The following is a 24337-nucleotide window of genomic DNA, read 5'->3' on the forward strand; positions in this document are numbered from 1 at the left end:
TGGATATGTGGATGTCCAGTATAAGATACTGCAGCGACAGCAGTTTTGCTTTTCAGAGCAGAGGCCTGGCATTTTGTTTCCACCTTCCTGTGCTAAGAGAGTCCAGTAATTAAGCCACATTCACTCCTTGGAAAAAACTCTGTGTTGTATCGGTACCTCACCGATGGTTCATGGGCTTCCAGCAGAATATATTCCTCCCTTTTATTTATAGAAGAGTACACAGAAATTCATTTGGACAGAAGGAGTCTCTCTATGTAATAGGCACCCTTCTACTATTGCTCACAATCAATCAATGGTCCAGATGGCAATTATGATTTTCCACATTCCTCTGAGCTGCTCTCTCCTGAAATCACTCTGCAAATTTTGTTGACCAATTTGCAAACAAAAGAGAACGCAGTGGCCTACCCAACCTAGAAATCTATTCTGCCTAATTCCCTTAAAAACACCATTGAGAATGCAAAATAAGTCCCTTTTTTGTTTTTTTGCAGAAGCACTACAAGAAAGCGTGTCTAAAACCACAGAACTATGCACACACAAACAGAGACACACGTGCTCGCACACACACAGAGTTGGGATTAAAGAATCTTATCCAATACATAGTTGGGGGAGCACGGGAAAAAGCTGGCAAGAGGGGAGATGGAGAGATCTGATCGGCTAAAGATGTTGGAATGTTACAGTATGGCATGGAAGTGGTTCCTGGGCTATACAAAAAAGGGGGTGGGCAGGCAGAGAGAATGATAAATCCAGGCTACTAGAGAGAGGTTCAGTGGCCATGCATGAGTTAAAGATAGTAGAGGCCAGTTTACATGGATGAAATGTTATATTATGGAGTGGTCATTTGAAGAAGGATGGACTTGCAATGGTCCAGGGGAGGAGCATCTGCTTAGCAGGACACCTCCATGGTCTGGTGTCTGTCCAGGACATCAGGGGACTCACAGGATTCTTGAGTTCCATCTGACTGATTGCTGGTGACAGACCGGCTGAAGGGACTTTCTCCAGAGCCGAGGCTACTCGAGGTTGAGTGGGTTCGTGATCGGGCGAGCCGAGTCATGCTGGCAGATGGTACTGTAACAGAGAACCAAGGGGACTAGAAGGTGAAGCCCCAGTTAAGCCCAGCTAACCTAGGAGTCTCACCAAAGGCTTTATGTTTAGCTTTTCCGACTCATTTACAACGACACCCAGGACAAGATATAGCCATCCCCATTTTGTATTATTTGCTCTAGGTGAGTGGCGATATGTGAGGCCACTTTAATCCTTTAGATCTGGTTGGAATCTCAGCTGATTGTAGTCACCACAGAACAAGGGGAAACCCAAAGTCCAGAGTATGGCCTCTTAGCTATGCCCACACCATTCAGACAGTGACAGAACGGAGGCTTTGGGAACCCAAACAGGTAACCAAAACCTACGTGCATGCAAGACTAAACCAAAAGAAAGGAAAGACAAACACACAAGTATGAAGGTGTTTCACAAACACAGTGCAAGCTCGATACAACGAGACTACCATCCGTGTCCACAGGCTACCTTGCTACCAGGGAGGAGATGTGTAGGACGGTGCAGGTGAAGGGGAGGGCAGGTTGGCTTGGAGCTGACCTCGACACAGGGATGAGATACAGGTTGCCAGGGATGGAGGAGCTCTGGGGGTAGGTGTTAAACTCAGACTCCTGTTCTGCCACTGCTTGACTCTAAGGTCCTTCCAGCTTGGTTAGGACTGGGCCTTACCTGGCATATAGCCTCCCTGCCTATCCTCCTGGGCAGCAGCCACTCCCCTAGCTGTATTTCAATGCTGGGGTCAAAAGGTGTTATCATCTGCAGAGTTCTCTGGACACAGGCTCTGACCCTCCTATTTAGAGCCAAGGCTGTCCTTGGATTCCTATGTCTGGAGGTTAATTCAAGGATTAGTAGGTGGCGGTGGAAGATAGGCCCTGCCTATCAAGTTTCAGCTGTTGCTGTGACCCTGGATTTAGGATGACAAGAGGAGGCTGCCCCTTATAACTAGATCCTTTCTTCCTCCTGGCCCTGTAGGCTAAATCTCTTGGGGCGTACTGAGCCACGTTCTATCGGGCTTTCACTGCACAGGAAGACCGCGGACATGCTGCAGGCAGCCAGTGCAGCCAGGAGAGACTGGAAGGCGGGGCGGGGCCAGCACAGAGGAAGGTACCTGACTCGGTGCTCAGGTGACTGAGCTGCACATACGGGACTGGAAGCAGGATGGACACAGGAAAAGGCAGGTTAGTGATCCGAGAGTGCCAAGTGGCAACCTCAGCTGCCTGGTAGACACTGACAGAATACTCTAAGCCAGGGATAAACTTTTATCTTAAGCTCCCAGAGAGGAGGTGAGGCTGACAAGATACTTCAATAACATCTCAAATGTTACTTTCCTCAACTAGACAAAGGCAATTGTTTTCCCCTCGCCTATCAATAGTCATCTTGCTTTGGATCAGAAGTGGGCTGGGGGATCAGCTATTTCATAGGAAAAGGATAAGAATGGGATAGGAGAGGGGCTCCTGGTCCTCCCAGTGAGCCACAGAGCTGTGGGTGTGGGCTCGGCTGGTAGCGGCTCACAGGCAAGGATGACACAGCCACTTAAGACAAGACATACATGGTCTGCCTGGCAGGTACAGGGCTGCACCCAGGGCCCAGCTGCACAGAGCAGCTGACCAGGCAGCTCTCCAATGACCATTATCCACACTAATACCAAAGACAGAGAAAAAATCACCCTACTGGGTAAGGAGCTCTGTACCTGGGTGAAAGAGTTTTTCTTAAAACTCCAAGAAAGGAGCAAGTGTAGATAATTCTGTGACCATGAGAAAGCTCAGGGGTCTTACAATACAAGAGACCAGGACAATGGAATGTGATATGGACACACCCTTGGACTTGCTCTAAAACATTCTCCAAGTTCATCTCCTGGAGTGGAGGAGACTTTACCAAGGATACTGCCCTTTTCTCCTGCATTTCCGTTTCATTTCTCTTGGTCAGGAGTTACTAACCAGCTGAGTTTAAATGCAAATCATAACTTCAGATTCACACCTAGGACAGCCTAAGCTGCAGGGGTTCAAAATTGGGCTTTGGAGTCAGACTGCCAGGGTTTGAACCATGGCCCTGCAGCTGAAGTTTTACCCTTGGTAATGTGCTTAGTCTCTCTGAGCCTCAGTTTCTTCTTCTATAAAATGGCACTAATAACAGAATGACCTCTTAGATTAAGAATATATAGGCTGGGTGTGGTAGCTCACTCCTGTAATCCCAGCACTTTGGGAGGCCGAGGAAGGCAGATCACGAGGTCAAGAGATCAAGACCATCCTGGCCAACATGGTGAAACTCTGTCTCTCCTAAAAATACAAAAATTAGCCGGGCATTGTGGCACGTGCCTGTAGTCCCAGCTACTTGGGAGGCTGAGGCAGGAGAATCGCTTGAACCCAGGAGGTGGAGGTTGCAGTGAGCCGAGATCACACCACTGCACTCCAGCCTGGCGACAGAGTGACATTCCGTCTCAAAAAAAAAAACCAAAAAAACAAAAAAACAAAAAACAAAAGAATATATAGTGCCTGATAAAAGTAAGTGCTGAGTGTTAGCTTCTCATAAATATGGACAAATCAGTGTTCCATAACCATTTCAGTTTCTACTTTGCTTAAGGCTAGCTGCCACAGAGGTTATATCTCAGGAATTGTGGGCTCCCAGATGTGAAACTGGCCCCCAATAATCATAAATTGTTGCTAGATAGAAAGTTGTATACTACTCACTGTAGCCCATTCCCTGCAAAAAGTACTTGAAGGCCTCGGTGAGCTTCCCAGGCTGGGGGGATAAAACAAGAGGGCATTAATCTTCACACAGACAGAGAGGCAGAATTAAATGGGTGTTTAAAAAAAAATTTCCTTACCTGAACTACCTGGGGCAGTCCCCCACAGTCTGCCATCTAAAAAGGAAAAATATGCAAGTCAGCTGGGACTTACCCTTAAGAGAATTGCTCTGAACACCCCAAGTCCTTTCAAACAGAACAAGATCGAATTCTAGGTTTTAACGTTTAACTGCAAGTCATACAAACATTTATAACCTTGGATGAAAATCTGATATCATTATTACATACTTATTTATCAATAAGACTGAAGCCCTGACTTTCAGGCCCATGGTGGGAATTTTCTGTTGAGGTGATAGTGAAGTTAACCACTATTCTCAACCATGAAAAGCACCTGAAGAATGTTCCTTTCAGAGCCCTCAAACAGTGTGACCCTAACTTCTCTGTGCATCGTGCTTTCCAAGTCCCATTTCAACTCTACATTATCTTTCCTCCATGAGTAAGGACACTCAGCCATCAGGAGCTGATACTGATTCAGCCGGCTCGCTCAGTCAGTTACTTTCCTCTAATAGCTGGGTTTGGTAATGCTGCTTTTCACTTCATAAACATTTACAGCTGGTTATTCTCATGCGTCCAAGGATTTCTAGGATATGGCTTCATTAGAGTGTGCTGGAATTACCTGAAGGACTTGTTAAAACTCAAGATTCTTGGATTCCTGTCCCAGAGATTCTGATTTGATAGGTTTGGGGTATGGTTCACGATCATGCATTTCTGGCGGGGCGTGGTGGCTCACATCTGTAATCCCAGCACTTTGGGAGGCCGAAGTGGGGGGATCACCTGAGGTCAAGAGTTCCAGACCAGCCTGGCCAACATGGTGAAACTCCATCTCTACTAAAAATACAAAAATTGGCTGGGCGTGGTGGCTCACACCTGTAATCCCAGCACTTTGGGAGGCCGAGGCGGGTGGATCACGAGGTCAGGAGATCGAGACCATCCTGGCTAACATGGTGAAACTCCGTCTCTACTAAAAATACAAAAAATTAGCCGGGTATGGTGGCAGGCGCCTGTGGTCCCAGCTACTTGGGAGGCTGAGGCAGGAGAATGGCGTGAACCCTGGAGGCGGAGCTTGTGGTGAGCCCAGATGGCGCCACTGCACTCCAGCCTGGGTGACAGAGCGAGACTCTGTCTCAAAAAAAAAAAACAAAAAAAAAAACCCAAAAATTAACCAGGCATGGTGGCACACACCTATAGTCCCAGCTACTCTGGAGGCTGACACAGAAGAATCGCTTGAACTCAGGAGGTAGAGGTTGCAGTGAGCCAAGATCAAGCCACTGCACTCCAACCTGGGCAACAGAGAGTCCATCTCCAAAAAAAAAAAAAAAAAAAAAATAGAACGTACAATTCTAATAAGCTCCCAGGTGATCTGAATCTACTATCCACAGTAAAGCATTTTTAGGGCATGCTGGCCCCAGGCCTGCTCTCTTTTTTCCTGCTGTTACGCACTCTGGGCTCAGACGATATCCTTTTTTTTAAAAAGGAACATGAACCCCATGGTTTCAATTCACTAGCATCAAAACTTATTATGAGGAGGGGCTACAACTGAGGAGACTGCCACAGAAGACACAGAAGTTTGAGATTAACAAGGGAGAGGCCTCTGAAAATTCTAAGCATAAGATTATAAACAAACATTTAATCTAACAAATATACAAAAAACCAAACCAGCACAGGCTGTATTTTCATGAAGTTTAGGAGCTGAAACCTGATTGGAATATAGAACGGTTCCCACATGCAGAGAGAATACTGGAAGAAACTATTTCCAAGTTTCCATATCAAACTATATCAAAAATGGTTTGAGAATCACTTCAATCTGCCATAGGAGTTATCCACTCTATTCTATGGTGTTATAGATGGGCATTTTTGCCCAAAAATAACTATGTCTATGGTTATTGTAGGGTTTAGTTTTCTGCGTTTGAATATTGATTCAAACCTGAAGTGAGAAACTAGTTTGAAACTACAAACTTAAAAAAAATTTTTTTTTTTAGAGATAAAGTCTCGCTCTTGTTGCCCAGGCTGGAGTGCAATGGCACAATCTCAGCTCACTGCAACCTCTGCCTCCCAGGTTCAAGCGATTCTCCTGCCTCAGTCTCCGGAGTAGCTGGGATTACAGGCGCCCGGCATCATGCCTGGCTAATTTTTGTATTTAGTAGAGATGAGGTTTCATCATGTTGGGCAGGCTGGTCTTGAACTTCTGGCCTCAGCCTCCCAAAGTGTTGGGATTACAGGCGTGAGCCACCATGCCTGGCCCCTCCCCCAAATTTTTAGACCAGCCCATCAATTGCCTGGAGGGCAGAACATTTTGAATGTGGTCACCTCAAAGCATTAACCTCACATTAGATTTTTAGGAACTACAGGCTATTTCTGGTAACAGCACTTCCCTTTCAAACACACTTCAAAGAGAAAAGGAAGACGGCAGAGGTCTTTCAGACTGAAAATGTAGCAGTAAGCAACATATGATCAGCATTGAAATCTACAGTAGTCCAAGTACAAACTAGAAGGTCAGCTACCTAAACACTTTAGTAGAGGCTCTAGGAAAAGCTAGGTTGAAACAATAACAGGTAGAAATTCTTGCCTCCTATATACTCAAAAGTGGGAGACACTTGATACTATCTCTAAATATTTAGCATAAGAGTTGGTCTGTATTTGTCCTAAGAGAAAGAAAATGCATACACCCTCATCATGAGAATTGTTACTGAAAGCTTCCTTACCAACAGAGCAGGACTTTGCATATAAAGAATTTACATCTATTATGTTAATTCTCACAACATTAAATAATGTTGACAAAGTTTTTTTTTTTTTTTTTTTTTTGAGACAGGGTTTCACTCTGTCACCTAGGCTGGAGTGCAGTGTCAGGAGCACAAATCCTCGAATTTCTGGGCTCAAGGAATCCTCTTGCCTCAGCTTCCTGAGTAGCTGGGGCCACAGATGCGCACCACCAAGCCCAGCTAATTTTCTTACTGTTTTTGTAGAGACAGAGTCTCACTATGTTGCCCAGACTGCTCTCGAACTCCTGGCCTCCCACCTCTGCCTTCCAAAGCTCTGGGATTATAGGTGTGAGCCACTGCGCCCAGCCAAAGTTTTTAGTTACATGGGAAAGGCTATGTCATAAACTTGAGGAAAACATACAGGGTTGTAAATACTCTCTGACAGGGTGTCACTCTGTCACCTAGGCTGGTCTCAAACTCCTGGACTGAAGCCATCCGCCCACCTCAGTCTCCCAAAGTGTTGGGATTATAGGCATGAGCCACCATGCCCAGCCCCTCTCTAATTTTAATGATGTAAAAATGTATAGGAAAAAGACAGCAATATTTTACCAGAGGTTTGGGTGGTAGGATTACGAATAATTTAAATTTATTTTATTCCATATTCTTTCCTCTTTTTTGCAATGTTTTACAATGAGAACATATTCAGGGAAACAGCTTTATTTTATTTTATTTGTTTATTTATTTTTGAGATGGAGTCTCACTCTGTCGCCCAGGCTAGAGTGCAGTGGTGTGATCTCGGCTCACTGCAACCTCTGCCTCCCGGATTCAAGCGATTCTCCTGCCTCAGCCTCCCAGGTAGCTGGGACTACAGGTGTGTGCCACCATGCCCAGTTAATTTTTGTATTTTTAGTAGAGATGAGGTTTCACCATATTGGCTAGGCTGGTTTCAAACTCCTGACCTCATGATCCACCTGCCTCAGCCTCCCAAAGTGCTGAGATTACAGGTGTGAGCCACTGCACCTGGCCAAAAGCATAACTTCAAAAAAAGAATGAAGGCTGGGCGTGGTGGCTCACACCTGTAATCCCAGCACTTTGGGAGGCCAAGGTGGGTGGATCACAAGGTCAGGAGACTGAGATCATCCTGGCTAACACGGTGAAACCTCGTCTCTACTGAAAATACGAAAAATTAGCTGGGGGTGGTGGTGGGCACCTGTATTCCCAGCTACTCAGGAGGCTGATGCAGGAGAATCGCTTGAACCTGGGAGGTGGAGGTTGCAGTGAGCTGAGATCGTGCCACTGCACTCCAGCCTGGGTGACAGAGCAAGACTCTGTCTCAAAAAAAAAAAAAAAAAAAAACCAAAAAAACGAAGAGAATGATGAGATAACCAAAGAGAGGGAAGCTTTGCTTCTTTCTGGGCAATTATTCCAATGATTAATCTGAAGCATATATAAGGGTTGGAAGTGAGGGAAGAAGACACATTACCTTTAGCAAAGTTGTATTTACAGGGTTCAGGCGGGAATTGCATTCGACCTAAAATTTAAAAAAAAGGAGAAAATAATTTTATGAGTTGCTAGGAAAAAAAATGAAATAGCTCGGCATGAGAATGATCTTGCAAGATCAACAGCTCAGTTTGTAGAAGGCTGAACCAGCCAAAGAGATTACCAAAATACATAATGGGAGATATATTTATATGATATATTTTGATATTTCTGAGCAGATCTAAACATTTAACTTATCTAATTTTCGAAATCAGTTATGTGTCTTTAAAAAACTACAAGCTGAATCTAAGTCTTCCTACTGACTAGCTATATAACATGAAAGTAGGTTACCTTACTTCTTTGAAAAATGGACTGGACCGTGAGTCCTCTCCTGCTGGAATCTCTTTAATGGCTTCTGAGCACAACTGGTTCTAATGGCTAAGCCCTGGGCACCTCCCTTGCCTCACTTTTCACCTTTTTCCTTAGTGGGTTTGCCATTCTTTATATCCTCACTCTTTTCCATCTCAAGGTCTTTGGCTATCCAGTCCAAAGTTGAACTCTTCTCATTTTTCTCTTATGGAGTCACTTAATTAAGAATCGTAGCCCTGTGCATTCACATGTCTGATGAAGACATGTTCATGAAGGCAGAGATGTCAAAGAAAATGTTCTGGGGAGACAATCTCTCGGTTCCGCATTGTTTTACAGCTATTTTGATCAACTGGATCTCTCCGTTTATATGTTTGCTAAGAACACACATATAAAACCTGTGCTCAGAATCTGGATCCAGCAGGGTGAAATATGTAATACAAAGCAAAATGAAACCACTGCAAACACTTCGCAACTGAGCTGAGTGAACACAGAAAGGAGTGGGATTTCTACAGGTAGATAAAGGGAAAGGGTGAGTGCTTGAGGGCTTCCAGAATCAAGGCAAAAGCGTAAGCAAAGCCCCAGGAGTGGGAACGGAACAGCTACCGAGGCAAGTGTGAGGTGAGGTAGACTGAAGGTGAGGCTGGGGCACAGGTTGGAGCTGACTGTGGAAGGCAGGATGCCACAGAAGGTGTCTGAAGTGACAGGATTTGAGTTGTTTTAGGAGAGCAGTGGCCTACATGATAGACTGCAGTAGCAGCAAGCAGTGGTTAAAATTACCTAAGCAAGACCCAGTAATCCAGATGAACTTTTACTCTGGGGATTGCGGGTGGGGGGATATACAAAACTCTTCTAAAATCAGGGATGATATAAAAGTCAGGATCACCGAATCGGAGTTTTGATTTGCTCTATACAAAGGACAATGCAGGCAGTGACAAACGAATGTACCCGTTCATCACAGAATGTGCATTAACTCTAAAACGTAGAATTTAAAAACTGGATCCCTAACTGCTAGGTACAGTGCTTAGAATACAGTAGATAGACTATAAATACTTTCTGGAAGAATGAACTCTCAAATCTGGATTTAATATAATCAATCATGCTTTCCTTGGTTCACTACTTTGCAATTTCTACATTATATAAGAAGTCTTGATACCTAGTAGACCAACCACAATCACTGTGGGTTTTTGTTGTTGTTTTGTTGTTTTGTTTTGTTTTCTTTGAGATGGAGTCTTGTTTTCTCACCCAGGCTGGGGTGCAATGGCACGATCTCAGCTCCCTGAAACCTCCGCCTCCTGGGTTCAAGCAATTCTCCCACCAAGGAGCTGGGATTACAGGTGTGTGCCATCACGCTCAGCTCGTTTTTGTATTTTTAGTAGAGACAGGGTTTTGCCATGTTGGCCAGGCTGGTCTTGAACTCCTGACCTCAGGTGATCCGCCCATCTCGGCCTCCCAAAGTGCTGGGATTACAGGCATGAGCCACAACCACTGTTTTTTGACATCTACTCTCTCCCCGGCTGCCTGAATGCACTCAGTCTTACTCATTTTCATATTCTTCATAGCAGAGTAAACAGGAGATGCTCAAAATATGATGTTGAATGAATAAGTAAGCAAGAATAGTTACTGACAATGACTAGAATTTGTAGAATTTCTTTTTGCTCTTCAATGCATGGATATTCCTCTTAATCCCTACACACTTGTGGGATAAAATGCTCTGGCAGGGGAACTAGGTTTGACTGCGTATGAAAGAGCATCTACTTGTGGTATAGACAGGGCTGCAGAATTCTCATCAACACTGAAGGTGTGGAAATCAGAAAGAGGAAGAGCCCTTATCTACATGGCCAAATTAATACAGTCTTGAAAAATAACTGCAAAGGTTGCTTTAAGTCCACACAGTTTTAAAAAGGCGAATAACTAGATACAAGATGAACAGTTACTATTTTTAACCTATCGAATTAACTACTAATAAAAAAAGATTCGATGCTAGACAGTGTACAGTGAAACAGGCATGCTTATACAGTGCTGGTGGCAATATACTGGTGTATTCTTTCTGGAAAGGAACCTGGCAAAATGTATTAAAGACTTTGTAAAGATTTATAATTTTGGACACATTAATTCTACTTCTGGAAATCCATCCCAAGGAAATAATAAAAGATTCAAAGATTTCCTAAGGATGTCCAACAGTATCATTATTTTTATTTTTATTTATCTTTTTGAGACAGAGTGTCTCTCTGTCTCACCCAGGCTGGAGTGCAGTGGTGCGATCTTGGCTCACTGCAGCCTCTGACTCCCAGGTTTGAGCGATTCTCCTGTCTCAGCCTCCTAAGTAGCTGGGAATACAGGGGCATGCCACCACACCCGGCTAATTTTTTGTATTTTTAGTAGGGATGGGGGTTTCACCATGTTGCCCAGGCTGGTCTTGAACTCCTGACCTCAGGTGATCCACCCACCTCAGTCTCCCAAAGTGCTGGGACTATAGGCATGAGCCACCGCACCTGGCCAACAGTAACATTAATAGTGCAAAATCGGAATTAATCAACACAAGAACAAAGTTAAATAATGGTAAACCTACAGAAATACTGATTCTATAATGGAAAAATGCTATCAATAGTGTTAAGTCAGGCCCCCAAATCTTGTATATTTAATATAATCAGGTCTACATAAGGCAAAAAATAATACTCTGTCTTTAGGTAATAGGATTATGATTTTCCCCTCATCCTTCTATTTTTACATATTCTTCATATTTTCTACAATGAGCATATATCATTTTTATCCATGTGCTATGTCTTTCAGAAGGAGGCAGAGGTGGCCTTCCAGCCTGCTGGATTTATGGTGGTAATCTATTCCAGATTAGAGGCTGAGGTTCTCAGAAATCTGACAACAAGTAAATGGTGCTTTAGTTGTACTACTCGTCACAAAGTGAACTACACAACACAAAGCAATCAAGAAAAAAACTGATCCCAGCTAATGAAATCTAATGATGAATTCATTTTCCAAAATGTATGACAAAGAGCAAACTCTGATATGTGCAATCAGAAAGAACAAAAACTAGTATTTACTGACTGTTTCTAGTGTGTCAGCAGTGTGCTACATACTTTTTTTTTGAGAAAGGGTCTCACTCTGTCACCCAGGCTGGAGTGCAGTGGCACAATCATGGCTCACTGCAGCCTTGACCTCCTGAGCTCAAGCAATCCTCCTACCTCAGCCTCCAGAGTAGCTGGGACTACAGGCTGTCACCATGCCAGCTAATTTTTTTTTTTTTTTGAGACGGAGTCTCGCTCTGTTGCCCAGGCTGGAGTGCAGTGGCGTGATCTTGGCTCACTGCAAGCTCCGCCTCCTGGGTTCACACCATTCTCCTGCCTTGGCCTCCTGAGTAGCTGGGACTATAGGTGCCCGCCACCATGCCCGGCTAATTTTTTGTATTTTCAGTAGCGGTGGGGTTTCACCGTGTTAACCAGGGTGGTCTTGATCTCCTGACCTCGTGATCCGCCCACCTCGGCCTCCCAAAGTGCTGGGATTAGAGGCGTGAGCCACCGCACCCGGCCATGCCAGCTAATTTTTTTAAAAAAAATTGTAGAGTTAGGGTCCCACTGTGTTGCCCAGGCTAATCTCAAACTCTTGAGCTCAAGTGATCCTCCTGCCTCAGCCTCCCAAAGTGTTGGGAATACAGGCGTAAGTCACTGCACCGGCCTATACATCTTATTACATTTTGATCTCATTCATCTTCACAGCATGAAGATATACTTACCACAGCCTCAACTGCAGGCGAATTGTCCCCTACCACCAGTAAAGTAGAACACCTAAGTAGGCAAAGTAAGAGGTGTCACTCAGCAAACAGGCACATAAATTCCACTGAACACCAAATTAGTCTATGAAAGGCAAAGATATTTGGCAAGTCAGCTGAGGAAACTGAGGAACTTACTTTAATGTTTTTGATATGTTATCATTTTGGCCCAGTATGGGTCTTTTGATCTCCAGGTCTCTGCGTCTAGAAAAACAAAGCAGAAGCAATGCCCTTTTTGGGTAAAGTCATAGCAACTCAGGTTATTTTCTGGTCATAAACACCAAAATTTATCAAGGAATGTGAAACTATCTTTTCTTCACACCTGAGAAAGGAAGAGGCCTGTGACTTGGTTCTTGAGTTGCCACTTCAGTGGCATCTGGTACGGAGCAGGAAGGAGGCTCCTGGCTTAACCCTGAAGGACTCTTTGGGATGCTACAAGGAGACAGCCTCAACACCCAACAGCAACACCACTGAAACTCTCAAGTCCTAAGTGTTTAATTAATTTATTTTTTTGAGACAGAGTCTCAGTCTGTCACCCAGGCTGGAGTGTAGTGGCACGATCTCAGCTCACTGCAATCTCTGCCTCCCGGGTTGAAGCGATTCTCCTGCCTCAGCCTCCCAAGTAGATGAGACTACAGGTGCCCGCCACAATGCCTGCCTAATTTTTGTATTTTTGTAGAGATGGGGTTTCACTATGTTGGCCAGGCTGGTCTTGAACTCCTGACCTTGAGATCCGCCTGCGTGGCCTCCCAAAGTGCTGGGATTATAGGTGTGAGCCACTGCGCCTGGCCCTAAGTGTTTAATTTACAGGAATAAATTCCTTAAAGAGAATGATTTACACTTTGAGGAGGAGGGAGGGGTGTTTTCCTTGTAACTGAGTTTAGCACAGGGTTTAATCTTTCCGATTTCAACTAAAAATAGGGAGGCTCTGTTATATAGAGGAAAGAGCTAGAGAGACAAGGTTCAAAATCTGGCTTCACTCCTTACTGGCTGTGTAACTTTGGTTAAGTTGATCCATTTCCTCAATCTTTGTCCATGTTTCTAGAAAGCAAGAAGGGGCTCACATTTTCACCTCAGAGAAGCTCGTCCCAAGATTAGATACAGTCCTCTCTCCTTCTCCCGCCCTCCTCTTTTTAGAGCTGTTTACAGTTAAGTGAAGAAATAGGAAAAAACTATACCCATTGTAGGAATTCAAGAAGAGCTGCAGGTTGTACTGGTTGATGTCTTGGGCAATATGCATTCTGTAGGCTTGGATCAGGTCCAGGTTGGCCTGTAACTCTTCCTAGAACAATTTAAAGAAGACATGGGCAAGCTTTTGAGCTACAGAATAAGTCCATCTTGTTTGGTTCGCATTTTCATTACCACAAGTCAAATCGTGCAGCTCATGATGGGAACTGGGGCAGAGCCTGGGGACTACTGATGTGCTCGTAGGCTGAATGGCTGATGATTTGCATTAGACTGGTTCAGTGCCATATTCTGTGTCAGATGAGGGCAGCAAAGGATTCAAGTACTAGTTGTGGAACTTAGGTCACCTCATCACTCTGAACCCTGATTTCTTTGTGTGTTTTTTTAATGTTCTGCCATTCTTCACAAAAACAGAGATACTATAAAATGAAGACAATAACCAGCTATCTGACAAGGCTGTTTTAAAGATTAAGTAAGAAAAGTTATAGAAACATATAAACCACAAAGTGTAAAACAAATGGAGCGTAACATTTCTTTTTTTATGAGACGGAGTCTTGCTCAGTCACCCAGACTGAGCAATGGCGCAGTCTCAGCTCACTGCAACCTCCACTTCCCGGGTTCAAGCGATTCTGCTGCCTCAGCCTCCTGAGTAGCTGGGATTAGGGACATGCACCACTACGAGGCTGTAGCAAACTAAGATGGCACCACTGCACTCCATCCTGGACAACAGAGCAAGGCCCTGTCTCAACAAACAAACAAATAAACAGACTCCCATGTTTTTAAAAACACAAATTATAGTCCTCTAGACATTGTTCTACACTTGCTTTCCCTTGTAAAGTAGGGTAAGGATCATTCCTTATCCGGATATCTAGAGCTATCTCATTTATTTACACTACCTGTCTTCCCACATCCTTGCTAGTACAAACGTATTTTTAATTTTATTCTCTTATTGGTGAAGTTGAACATTATTCATGTTTAAAAACCATGTTTGTTTCCATTTCAAAGTAATACAAGCATTAACTTGCTTACATGTTTTAACATTTATTTTTAATTTTTATTATCTTTTTTTTCTTTTTTTTTTTGAGACAGAGTCTCGCTCTGTCGCCCAGGCTGGAGTGCAGTGGCCAGATCTCAGCTCACTGCAAGCTCCGCCTCCCGGGTTTACGCCATTCTCCTGCCTCAGCCTCCCGAGTAACTGGGACTACAGGCGCCCGCCACATCGCCCGGCTAGTTTTTTTGTATTTTTTTAGTAGAGATGGGGTTTCACCATGTTAGCCAGGATGGTCTTGATCTCCTGACCTCGTGATCCGCCCGTCTCGGCCTCCCAAAGTGCTGGGATTACAGGCTTGAGCCACCGCGCCCGGCCTTATTATCTTTTTGACTGGTCAAGAGCAGTAGTGAGAAAGGGGAAAGAGTAGAACAGGGAATTCAATCTGTAACTAACTGTGAACAATCAATTCAGATAATTCCCTACCTTCAGACCAGCCTGGATGCTTAAATTTTAAATGAACTCTTCAGTCTTATGAAAATCCACTGTGATCTCATATGTTTTAAATTAAACATATATTTTATATATATATGTAGATACATAGTTTTATATATACATAGTTATATAGATAGAAATTGTGTGTATATATATATATATATATTACTCTCTATATATAGTGAGGATGTTCTTGCTTTTTGGAAATTATTAAATACTGGCCTGAGCTTTCCCCTCAGAGGCCTATATGAAGTAGTATTTCTTTTTGCTATGTTGCCCAGGATGGTCTCAAACTCTGGACTCAAGTGATCCTCCCATCACAGCCTCCCAAGTAGCTGGGACCACAGGCATGTGCTACTAAGCCCAGCTGATTTTTGAATTTTTTTTTTTTTTTTTTTTGAGACAGAGTTTTGCTCTTGTTGCCCAGGCTGCAGTGCAATGGCGCGATCTTGGCTCAATGTAACCTTCGCCTCCTGGGTTCAAGCAATTCTCCTGCCTCAGCCACCCGAGTAGCTGGGATTACAGGCATGCACCACCACACCAGGCTAATTTTGTTTTTTTTTCCCCGAGATGGAGTCTTGCTCTGTCGCCCAGAGCTGGGGTGCAGTGGTGCAATCTCGGCTCACTGCAACCTCTGCCTCCTGGGTTCAAGCAATTCTCCTGCCTCAGCCTTCCGAGTAGCTGGTGCTACAGGCGTGTGCCACCACACCTGGCTAATTTTTTTGTATTTTTAGTAGAGGCAGGGTTTCACCATGTTGGCCAGGCTGGTCTTGAACTCTTGACCTTGTGATCCACCTGCCTGGGACTCCCAAAGTGCTGGGATTACAGGTGTGAGCCACCGTGCCCAGCCTAATTTTGTATTTTTAGTAGAGACAGGGTTTCTCCATGTTGGTCAGGCTAGACTCAAACTCCTGACCTCAGGTGATCCACCTGCCTTGGCCTCCCAAAATGCTGGGATTACAGGTGTGAGCCATGGCACCCGGCCAATTTTTGAATTTTTATAAAGACAGGGTCCCATTATGGGGCACCTGCCTCAGCCTCCCAGGTAGCTGGCACTATAGGCGTATGCCACCACGCCCCGCTAATTTTTGTATTTTTAGTAGAGATAGAGTTTCACCATGTTGGCCGGGCTGGTCTCAAACACCTGACCTCAAGTGATGTGCCCACCTCGGCCTCCCAAAGTGCTGGATTACAGGCGTGGAGGCACTGCGCCCGACCCCTAATTTGTAGTATATTAATACAATGAACTGCTGCTACACAGTAATAAAAAAGAATGAACTACTGACACATGGAATGACATGGATGAATCTCAAGATAGTATAGTATGTTGAGCAAAAGAAGCCAGACTCAGAGAAGTAAACACTCTGTTATTCCATTTATATGAAGTTTAAGAACAGTCAAAATTAATCTATGGAGGTAACAGAATAGTGAAAACCTTGTTTGGGGTGGGGAATTATTGAGTGGGAAAGGATAATGAGTAAACCTTTGTGGGGTGATGAAAATGTTTTATTTGTGTTCTGGGTGGTAGTTACAAGAAACTATACATCAGTAAATGGTCACTGAGATGCACTTAGGATGTGTGTATTACACTATGTATAAGAATTACCTCAATTAAAGAGAGGGCAAGATGGAGGCAAAACCCAAAGGAGTCAGCTGGAAGAATTAAAGTGGTTGCCACTAAAAAGCAGAATATGGGGTAGGTGACAGATTCTTTGTAATGAGCCCTGTAGAACTCTCTACTCTAAAATATATGTGAATTTGTAACTTTGATAAAAATATGATGAAATAAAAGACTATGGACTTTGGACTTAGCCTGACCTGGATTCAAATGTCAGCTCCACACTTACCATCTGGACAGTGGTGGCAAGTTGTGTGGCCTCTCTGGTCTTTGGTTTCCCTATCTTAAAATCAGACTAATAGAACCATGTAAAAAACAACTTGGTTTGCACATCTAAAGTACTTATAAGTAATCAGTACTCGGTAACTGCTAGTTTTCTTCCCATCTGTCATTTTCCTTCAGATAGTATTTTAAAATAAGCAGATTACAATTGAGCACCCACTCTCGTCTCCCTATTCCAGACACCTCACAGCTCTCTGACCTCACTGCTCATTTACTCCATCACTCCTTTGTCGGTCACCCAACTCACTTTTCCCTTTCAAGGGTCCCCCTCACCTACCAGTTAAGCTCCCTCCCCTACCCAGCAATTATGTACACGATAACTGCCACTTTCTGTGAAGACTTCGGTTTCCTCACCAGTTGAAAAACACGGGGCGTGAACAAGATAATCTCCAAGCTTCTTTCAGCACTATTATATCACGGTTTTCCCCCCTGAAATTTCTATTTCTGTGAAGCCTTTCCCAGACCTCCTAATGGCTCTAAAGATGTCTGGGGAGGCACGTGATGTCAAACATTAACAGATGGCATGCTACTTACAGGAACAGGTAGCAGGAGATGCTATCTTCTCTCATAGCTCCACATGTCAACTGCCATGTGGCAATGGGTTAAAGATTCACCTTTGCAGGGCCACATGCCTTTCAGACTACATTGGAACTGTTATTTACTAGGGTCAGGTAAATTCTAAGGCAACCCTTCTTTCCTGAGGTAAAATAAGAATTTGCATGCAAACCAATAAACACAGCTCTTCTGGGTGGAACAGGTACTTACCGGCCCAAAGTGATGAGCCAAAATAATGTCCACAACATTGGTTGTCAGGCCAGAGAGCTGAAAAGATAAAAACTCTGTGTTAAGAATGTAAGCATATGCAAAAATTTATCAAGCTACCCAATTAAAATGAGTGCACTTTATTATATGTTATCTCTTAAAAAACAAATGAAAAACCCTTGGTTGGGCATGGTGGCTCACACCTGTAATCCCAGCACTTTGGGAGGCTAAGATGGGCGGACCATGGTCAGGAGATCGAGGCTATCCTGGCTAACACGGTGAAACCCCCTCTCTACTAAAAATATAAAAAAGTTAGCCGGGCGTGGTGGCAGGTGCCTGTATTTCCAGCTACTTGGGAGGCTGAAGCAGGAGAATGGCATGAACCCAGGAGGCGGAGCTTGCAGTGAGCAGAGATTGTGCCACTGCACTCCAGCCTGGGCAACATAGTGAGACTCCATCTCAAAAAAAAAGAGAAAAACCCCACAATTCAGTGTTATACATTTTCATGGTTTCAAAGAAACACAGAGACGAGAAACAAGTCAGAAAAAACTGTCTCCCTTCCAGGGTGATAATAAAGCCTGCTGTGAAATAGGGGACTGGAAGAGAGAGACACTGAACATTCCTTCTTTGAAAGCCTGAGACCTAGACCTCATGGCTGTTTGATATTTTATTCCTGTCTGTATTTCCATATTTACACTGGACTTATGGTTGATAAGGACTAACTTAACAATCACTCCCATGACTTCCAAGACACAAAAACAACTTTTTTCTCTTTCTTCCAGTTTTTGCTATCTTCATTTCAGGAAGTAGGAGGAAATGAGTTGTTTACAGAATGTTCTTGAGTTTTAAACATTTTTCTCCTAATTTTTCCCATTTCAAAATGATGCATCTCACAGTCTAATAAATGCAGCAATCTGTGTAAATCCGCATACTGTAGTCTATTTTCAGAAAAATTTCTAACTCAAATTATGTTGCTGATTCCCGTTAAGCCTTCTTCCTTGGTTTTATGCTGAACTCGTACTGCTGGTCGGGGTGAAGTACTGAATTGGGGGTAGGCATGGAGAAGAGGCGCTGAGGGAGACAGACATGGCTATGCCCGGAGTAGGATCATATAGTCCCAGAAAGAAGTCCCAAAATCTTTGCATAGGTTATCAGTGATGCACAGGTTATGAACTAGAAAATCAGGCCGGGCGTGGTGGCTCACACCTGTAATCCCAGCACTTTGGGAGGCCAAGGCCAGCGGATCACCTGAGGTTAGGAGTTTGAGACCAGGCTGACCAACATGGTGAATGAAAGCCCGTCTCTACTAAAAATATACAAACTAGTCAGGCGTGGTGGCACGCGCCTGTAGTCCCAGCTACTCGGAAGGCTAAGGAAAAAGAATCACTTGAACCCAGGAGGTGGAGGTTGCAGCGAGCTGAGATCGTGCCACTGCACTCCAGCCTTGGCAACAGAGCAAGACTCCGTCTCAAAAAAAAAAAAATTGTACCCACATACTAAGTAAGAATTAGGACACATTTGGTTGATTGACTGACAGGGTTTTGCTCTGTCACCCAGGCTGGAGTGCAGTGGCGCCATCATAGCTCACTGCAGCCTTGACCTCCCAGGCTCAAGCGTCTTCTGGCCGCAGCCACCCAAGTAGCTGGGACTCAGGTGCGCACCACCACACCGGGCTAATTTTTAAATTTTTTATAGTGACAAGGTCTCACTATGTTGCCCAGGGTAGTCCTGAACTCCTGAGCTCAAGCAATCCTCCTGCCTCACTCTCCCAAAGTTCTGGGATTAGCAGTGTGAAACACTGCACCCAGCCAGGACAAATTTTTAAAAAGCCAGGTTGTGAGAAGGATTTCCACAGCATCTGGCGATAGTACTGTTAATGTGTTTTAGCTAAGAAATACCTCATTTCTCAAAAATGTAAACATAAGAAGAAATGGATATTTAGAGTGCAGTTTGCTGGTGACTAGAATATTTTAACAGTTTTAATAAAAATATGCTTATCACAGAAAATTATGAAAAAACAATACAAAAGAAATCATTTGTTTGTTTTCTTTTTTTTTTTTTTTTTTTTTGAGACCAGGTCTTGTTCTCTTGTTCCGTCACCCAGGCTGGAGGGAAGTGGCGCAATCCAGGCTCACTGCAACCTTCACCTCCCAGGTTCAAGTGGCTCTCCAACCTCAGCTCCCAAGTAGCTGGGACCACAGGTGTGCACCACCACACCTGGCTACGTTTCTGTATTTTTAGTAGAGATGGACTTCACCATGTTGGCCAGGTGGCCAGGCTGGTCTTGAACTCCTGACCTCAAGTGATCCGCCCACTTTAATGAATGCTTTAAAGCATTAAAACAATGCTTTAATGAATATTCTGGGTCTGCAACCCTCTTACTAGCAATGTAATTTTAAGCAAATAATTTCTCTGTAGGATAGTAATAGTACCAATGGATTGTCCTGAGGATGAAAAGGTTAAGTATATCTAAAACATTTGGCTGGGCACGGGGGCTCACGCCTGTAATCCCAGCACTTTGGGAAGCTGAGACGGGCAGATCATGAAGTCAGGAGTTAGAGACCAGCCTGACCAACATGGTGAAACCCCGTCTCTACTAAAAATACAAAAATTAGCTGGGTGTGGTGGCATGCATCTGTAATCCTGGCTACGCAGGAGGCTGAGGCAGGAGAATCACTTGAACCCGGGAGGCAGAGGGTACAGTGAGCTGAGATCATGCCATTGCACATTCCAGCCTGGGCAACAAGAGCGAAACTCCATCTCAAAAAAAAAAAACACCAAAAAACCAAAAAAACCAAAAAAACATTTAAGAACAGTACCTGGTACACAGTAAGCACTATATAGGTGTTACATTAAAAAAAAAATTATTATCCATCTCTTTAAATCCTTTTGTTTGTTTGTTTTTTTCAGATGGAGTCTCGCTGTGTCACCCAGTCTGGATGGAGTGCAGTGGTACAATCTTGGCTCACTGCAACCTTTGCCTCCTGGGTTCAAGTGCTTCTCCTGCCTCAGCCTCCCCAGTAGCTGGGAATATAGGTGTGTGCCACCATGTCCAGCTAATTTTTGTATTTTTAATAGAGACGGGGTTTCACCATGTTGGTCAGGCTGGTCTCGAACTCCTGACCTCAGGTGATCTGCCTACCTCGACCTCCCAAAGTGCTGGGATTACAGGAGTGGGCCATCACACTCTGCCTTCTTTAAATCTTTTTAAAGATCACTAACTACCTTTCAAAAAAGTTCCTAGATATTGATTTATTGAATCTCATGGTTTGAGTATCAATAAAGCTTTTTTTTTTTTTTTTTAAGATAAGGTCTCTCTCTGTCGCCCTGGCAGGACTGCAGTAGCATGATCATGGCTCACTGCAGCCCTGAACACCTGGGTTCAAGAAATCCTTTCCCTGGCCGGGCGCGGTGGCTCAAGCCTGTAATCCCAGCACTTTGGGAGGCCGAGACAGGCAGATCACGAGTTCAGGAGATCGAGACCATCCTGGCTAACACGGTGAAACCCCGTCTCTACTAAAAATACAAAAAACTAGCCAGGCAAGGTGGTGGGCGCCTGTAGTCCCAGCTACTCAGGAGGCTGAGACAGGAGAATGGCATAAACCCGGGAGGCGGAGCTTGCAGTGAGCTGAGATCCAGCCACTGCACTCCACCCTGCGCGACAGAGCGAGACTCCGTCTCAAAAAAAAAAAAAAAAAAAAAAGAAATCCTTTCCCTTCCCTTCAGCCTACTGAGTAGCTGGGACTACAAGCATGTACCACCTTTTACATTTTTGTAGAGACAAAGTCTTGTTCTGTTGACGAGGCTGGTCTTAAACTCCTGGACTCAAGCGATCCTCCTGCCTTGGCCTCCCAAAGTGCTATGACTACAGGCATGAGTCACCATGCCCCAGCCAGATTCTTTTTTTTTCGAGACATGGTCTGTCTCTGTCACTCAGGCTGGAGTCCAGTGGCATGATCATGGCTCACTGCAGCCTCGACCTGCTGGGTTCAAGCATTCTTCCCACCTCAGCTTACTGAGTAGCTGGAACCACAGATGTGTGCCACCACAACTGGCTTTTTTTTTTTTTTTTTTTTGAGACAGTCTTGTCTGCTGCCCAGGCTTGAGTACAGTGGTACGATCTTGACTCACTGCAACCTCCGCCTCCCAGGTTCAAGTGATTCTCCTGCCTCGCCCTCCCAAAGTGCTGGGATTATGGGCGTGAACCACGTGTGTGGCCTAACATTGAATTATTTTTAGCATTGGTGAGTTGAATGCAAGTGATGGCAGTGGCTGCTGCCATCATGCTGTGTGGCTGGGGCTGCACACTCCACGGAGCCGGTGGAAGTCCCGCCCCTTCTGGGTTGCTGCAGACCCAGGCCTCCTGCTCTATGGAGCAAGCAGGATCCCTGCCCTCCTGGGCAGGGCTATAGCTGCCCAAACTGCAGCTATGGATCTCAGCCTCCCTGTGCTCTTGAGGGAACCAGGAACAGGGAGGATTTGCCCTCCCAGGTGCAGCTGCAGCCAATGCGCCTGTGGCTTCAGACCTGGGCCTCTGGCTCCGGGAAGCAGGCGGGAGCTGGGCCCCTTCCCAGTTGGCGGGTTGGGAGCTCCTGGATGCAGTTGCAGCTGCACTCCCAGGCGCAGGATCAGGGCATCTCTGCAGTCTGTACCCTTGGGTGCCCCAGGAAGGACCCCTGTAAGCCCCAGGGCCATGAATGGAGCAGGACACAGACAGAATCCTGGGCAGATGGGGGCGGGGTTCCCAGTAAGGCCCCATCCTCAGGCCAGGGAGGCCCTGAAGGCTGGGGGCTGCATTGCCAGTCGCCCAGACCAGAGTGAGGACTTGTGGCACCTCTTCCTCGCCTGCCCATGGCCTCTCATGGACCGATGAGCATGCACTTCCTTCCTTCTGAGGTCCATAAAAGCCCTGGGCTCAGCCAGAGCAGGGTACAGGATGGCCAGAGGACGACGAAGGTAGAGAGACTGGACAACCAGCTGCAGAGAGGAATACACACTCCACTGAGAGCTACAGAGACGACCTGCTGTCAGAGAGGAGCTACTCGCTCTGCTGAGAGCTCCGGAGACCTGCAGAGAAGTCGGAAGGACTTGCCTGTGGAAAGGAGCCACCCTTCGCAGGGCCTCCTGTCTGCCAAACGCTGAAAACTCGACTGGACGGCCTGCCCACAGGGAGGAGCTACCCATTCCTCTGAGCTGTTCTAACACTAAATAAAACTCTTCTTCACCCTTCACTTGTTTGTGTACCTCATTCTTCCTGCATGCAGGACAGGAACTCGGGCAAAGGCGCTGCGGCCACAGAAGTTTCTGGCTAGACACCCCAGAGATCCCATAACACAAGGGATATAATTTTTTCTTTATTCCCACTTTTTTCTTTTTAAAAAATGTCCTCTCCCAACAGAATCGCCCATTTTTTACTCTGGTTTGGGGCTGGGACTGGGAGTGCTTATATTTGTAAAGTCATTAGCATTTCCCTTTAGTTTCCTATCTCCTTGAATGGATTTTAGAGGTTACATTCCTTCCTTTTTCAGTTAGCAAACATCAGCAATCCACATGTCTTTGGAATCTGTAGCAAAGATAAGGTGTTGGGGTTCACTGTAGAGTGATTCATTCATTTCATTCAGTAAGAAAGTGAAAATGCAAACTATAGACTAGGAGAAGCTATTTGAGATACATGCACCCAGGACTCACATGCAGAATATTTTTTAAAGTGGAAGCGGAATAAGAGTGAGGGCAAAAGACTTTAACAAACACTTCACAAGAGGATATTCAAGAAAAGATGCTTGACATCACTGCCCCTTAGGGAGATGCAAATTAAAACCCAGGATTGGCCAGGGGCAGTAGCTCACATCTGTAATCCCAGCACTTCGGGAGGCCAAGGTGGGTGGATCACAAGGTCAGGAGTTCAAGACCAGCCTGGCCAAGATGGTGAAACACCATCTCTACTAAAAATACAAAAATTAGCCAAGCATGGTGGCGGGTGCCTGTGATCCCAGCTACTCGGGAGGCTGAGGCTGAGAGTTGCTTGAACCTGGGAGGCAGAGGTTGCAGTGAGCCGAGATCATGCCACTGCACTCCAGCCTGGGCAACAAAGGGAGACTCCGTCTTAAATAAACAACAACAACAACAAACAGGATTATCTATCTATAAGCATAGCTTAAAATTTAAAAGATGATATAATTAAAAATTCTTATTTTAATGATGAAAACTATTTTGGTAATGGAAAACATAAAAACAAACTAATATTACAAATAAAACTGCTTGTTGTTTACTAAAATTAAAAGTACTTATCAAATGTTGGTGATGTGGAGCAACTGAAACTTTCACGCACTGCTGGTATGTAAATGGTCAAATACTTTGAAGACATTTTCATTTATTTTATTTTTATTTTTATTTTTTTTGAGACAGAGTCTCACTCTGTTGCCCAGGCTGGCATGCAGTGGCACGATCTCAGCTTACCACAAACTCCACCTCCTGGGTTCAAGCAATTCTCCTGCCTCAGCCTCCTGAGTAGCTGGGTTTACAGATGTGTACCACCATGCCCCACACCGAGCTAATTTTCATATTTTTAGTAGAGACAGGGTTTTGCCATGTTGACCAGGTTAGTTTTGAACTCCTGATCTCAGGTGATCCGCCCACCTTGGCTTCCCAAAGTGCTGGGATTACAGGCGTGAGTTATCTTGCCTGGCCTTGGTCAAATACTTTGGAAAATTGTTTGACAATATCTACTAAAGCTAAACATACAACTGCCCTATGACTCAGCAATTTCACTCCTAGGTATAAACCCAAAAGAAATAAATGTGTATCTCTACTGAAAGACATAAGGAAT

At 44.7% G+C, this 24337-nt stretch overlaps 1 protein-coding gene across 1 annotated transcript in view; it reads right to left on the reverse strand.

Annotated features, from left to right (window-relative positions):
* NDRG3 (NDRG family member 3) overlaps positions 1 to 24337 on the reverse strand; it is a 98005-nt gene continuing 73668 nt past the window's right edge. The window contains exons 9-16 of the mRNA XM_026455275.1: positions 17515 to 17571; positions 13360 to 13463; positions 12320 to 12385; positions 12146 to 12197; positions 8036 to 8083; positions 3875 to 3910; positions 3738 to 3789; positions 1 to 1065 (exon numbers count right to left, since the gene is read on the reverse strand). Coding sequence (XP_026311060.1) covers positions 884 to 1065; positions 3738 to 3789; positions 3875 to 3910; positions 8036 to 8083; positions 12146 to 12197; positions 12320 to 12385; positions 13360 to 13463; positions 17515 to 17571 — 597 coding nt within the window. The 3' untranslated portion in view covers positions 1 to 883. The remainder of the gene's footprint in view (positions 1066 to 3737; positions 3790 to 3874; positions 3911 to 8035; positions 8084 to 12145; positions 12198 to 12319; positions 12386 to 13359; positions 13464 to 17514; positions 17572 to 24337) is intronic.

The sequence above is a fragment of the Piliocolobus tephrosceles genome, chromosome 20 (assembly GCF_002776525.5).
Source record: "Piliocolobus tephrosceles isolate RC106 chromosome 20, ASM277652v3, whole genome shotgun sequence".
In the NCBI taxonomy this organism is placed as follows: Eukaryota; Metazoa; Chordata; class Mammalia; order Primates; family Cercopithecidae; genus Piliocolobus; species Piliocolobus tephrosceles.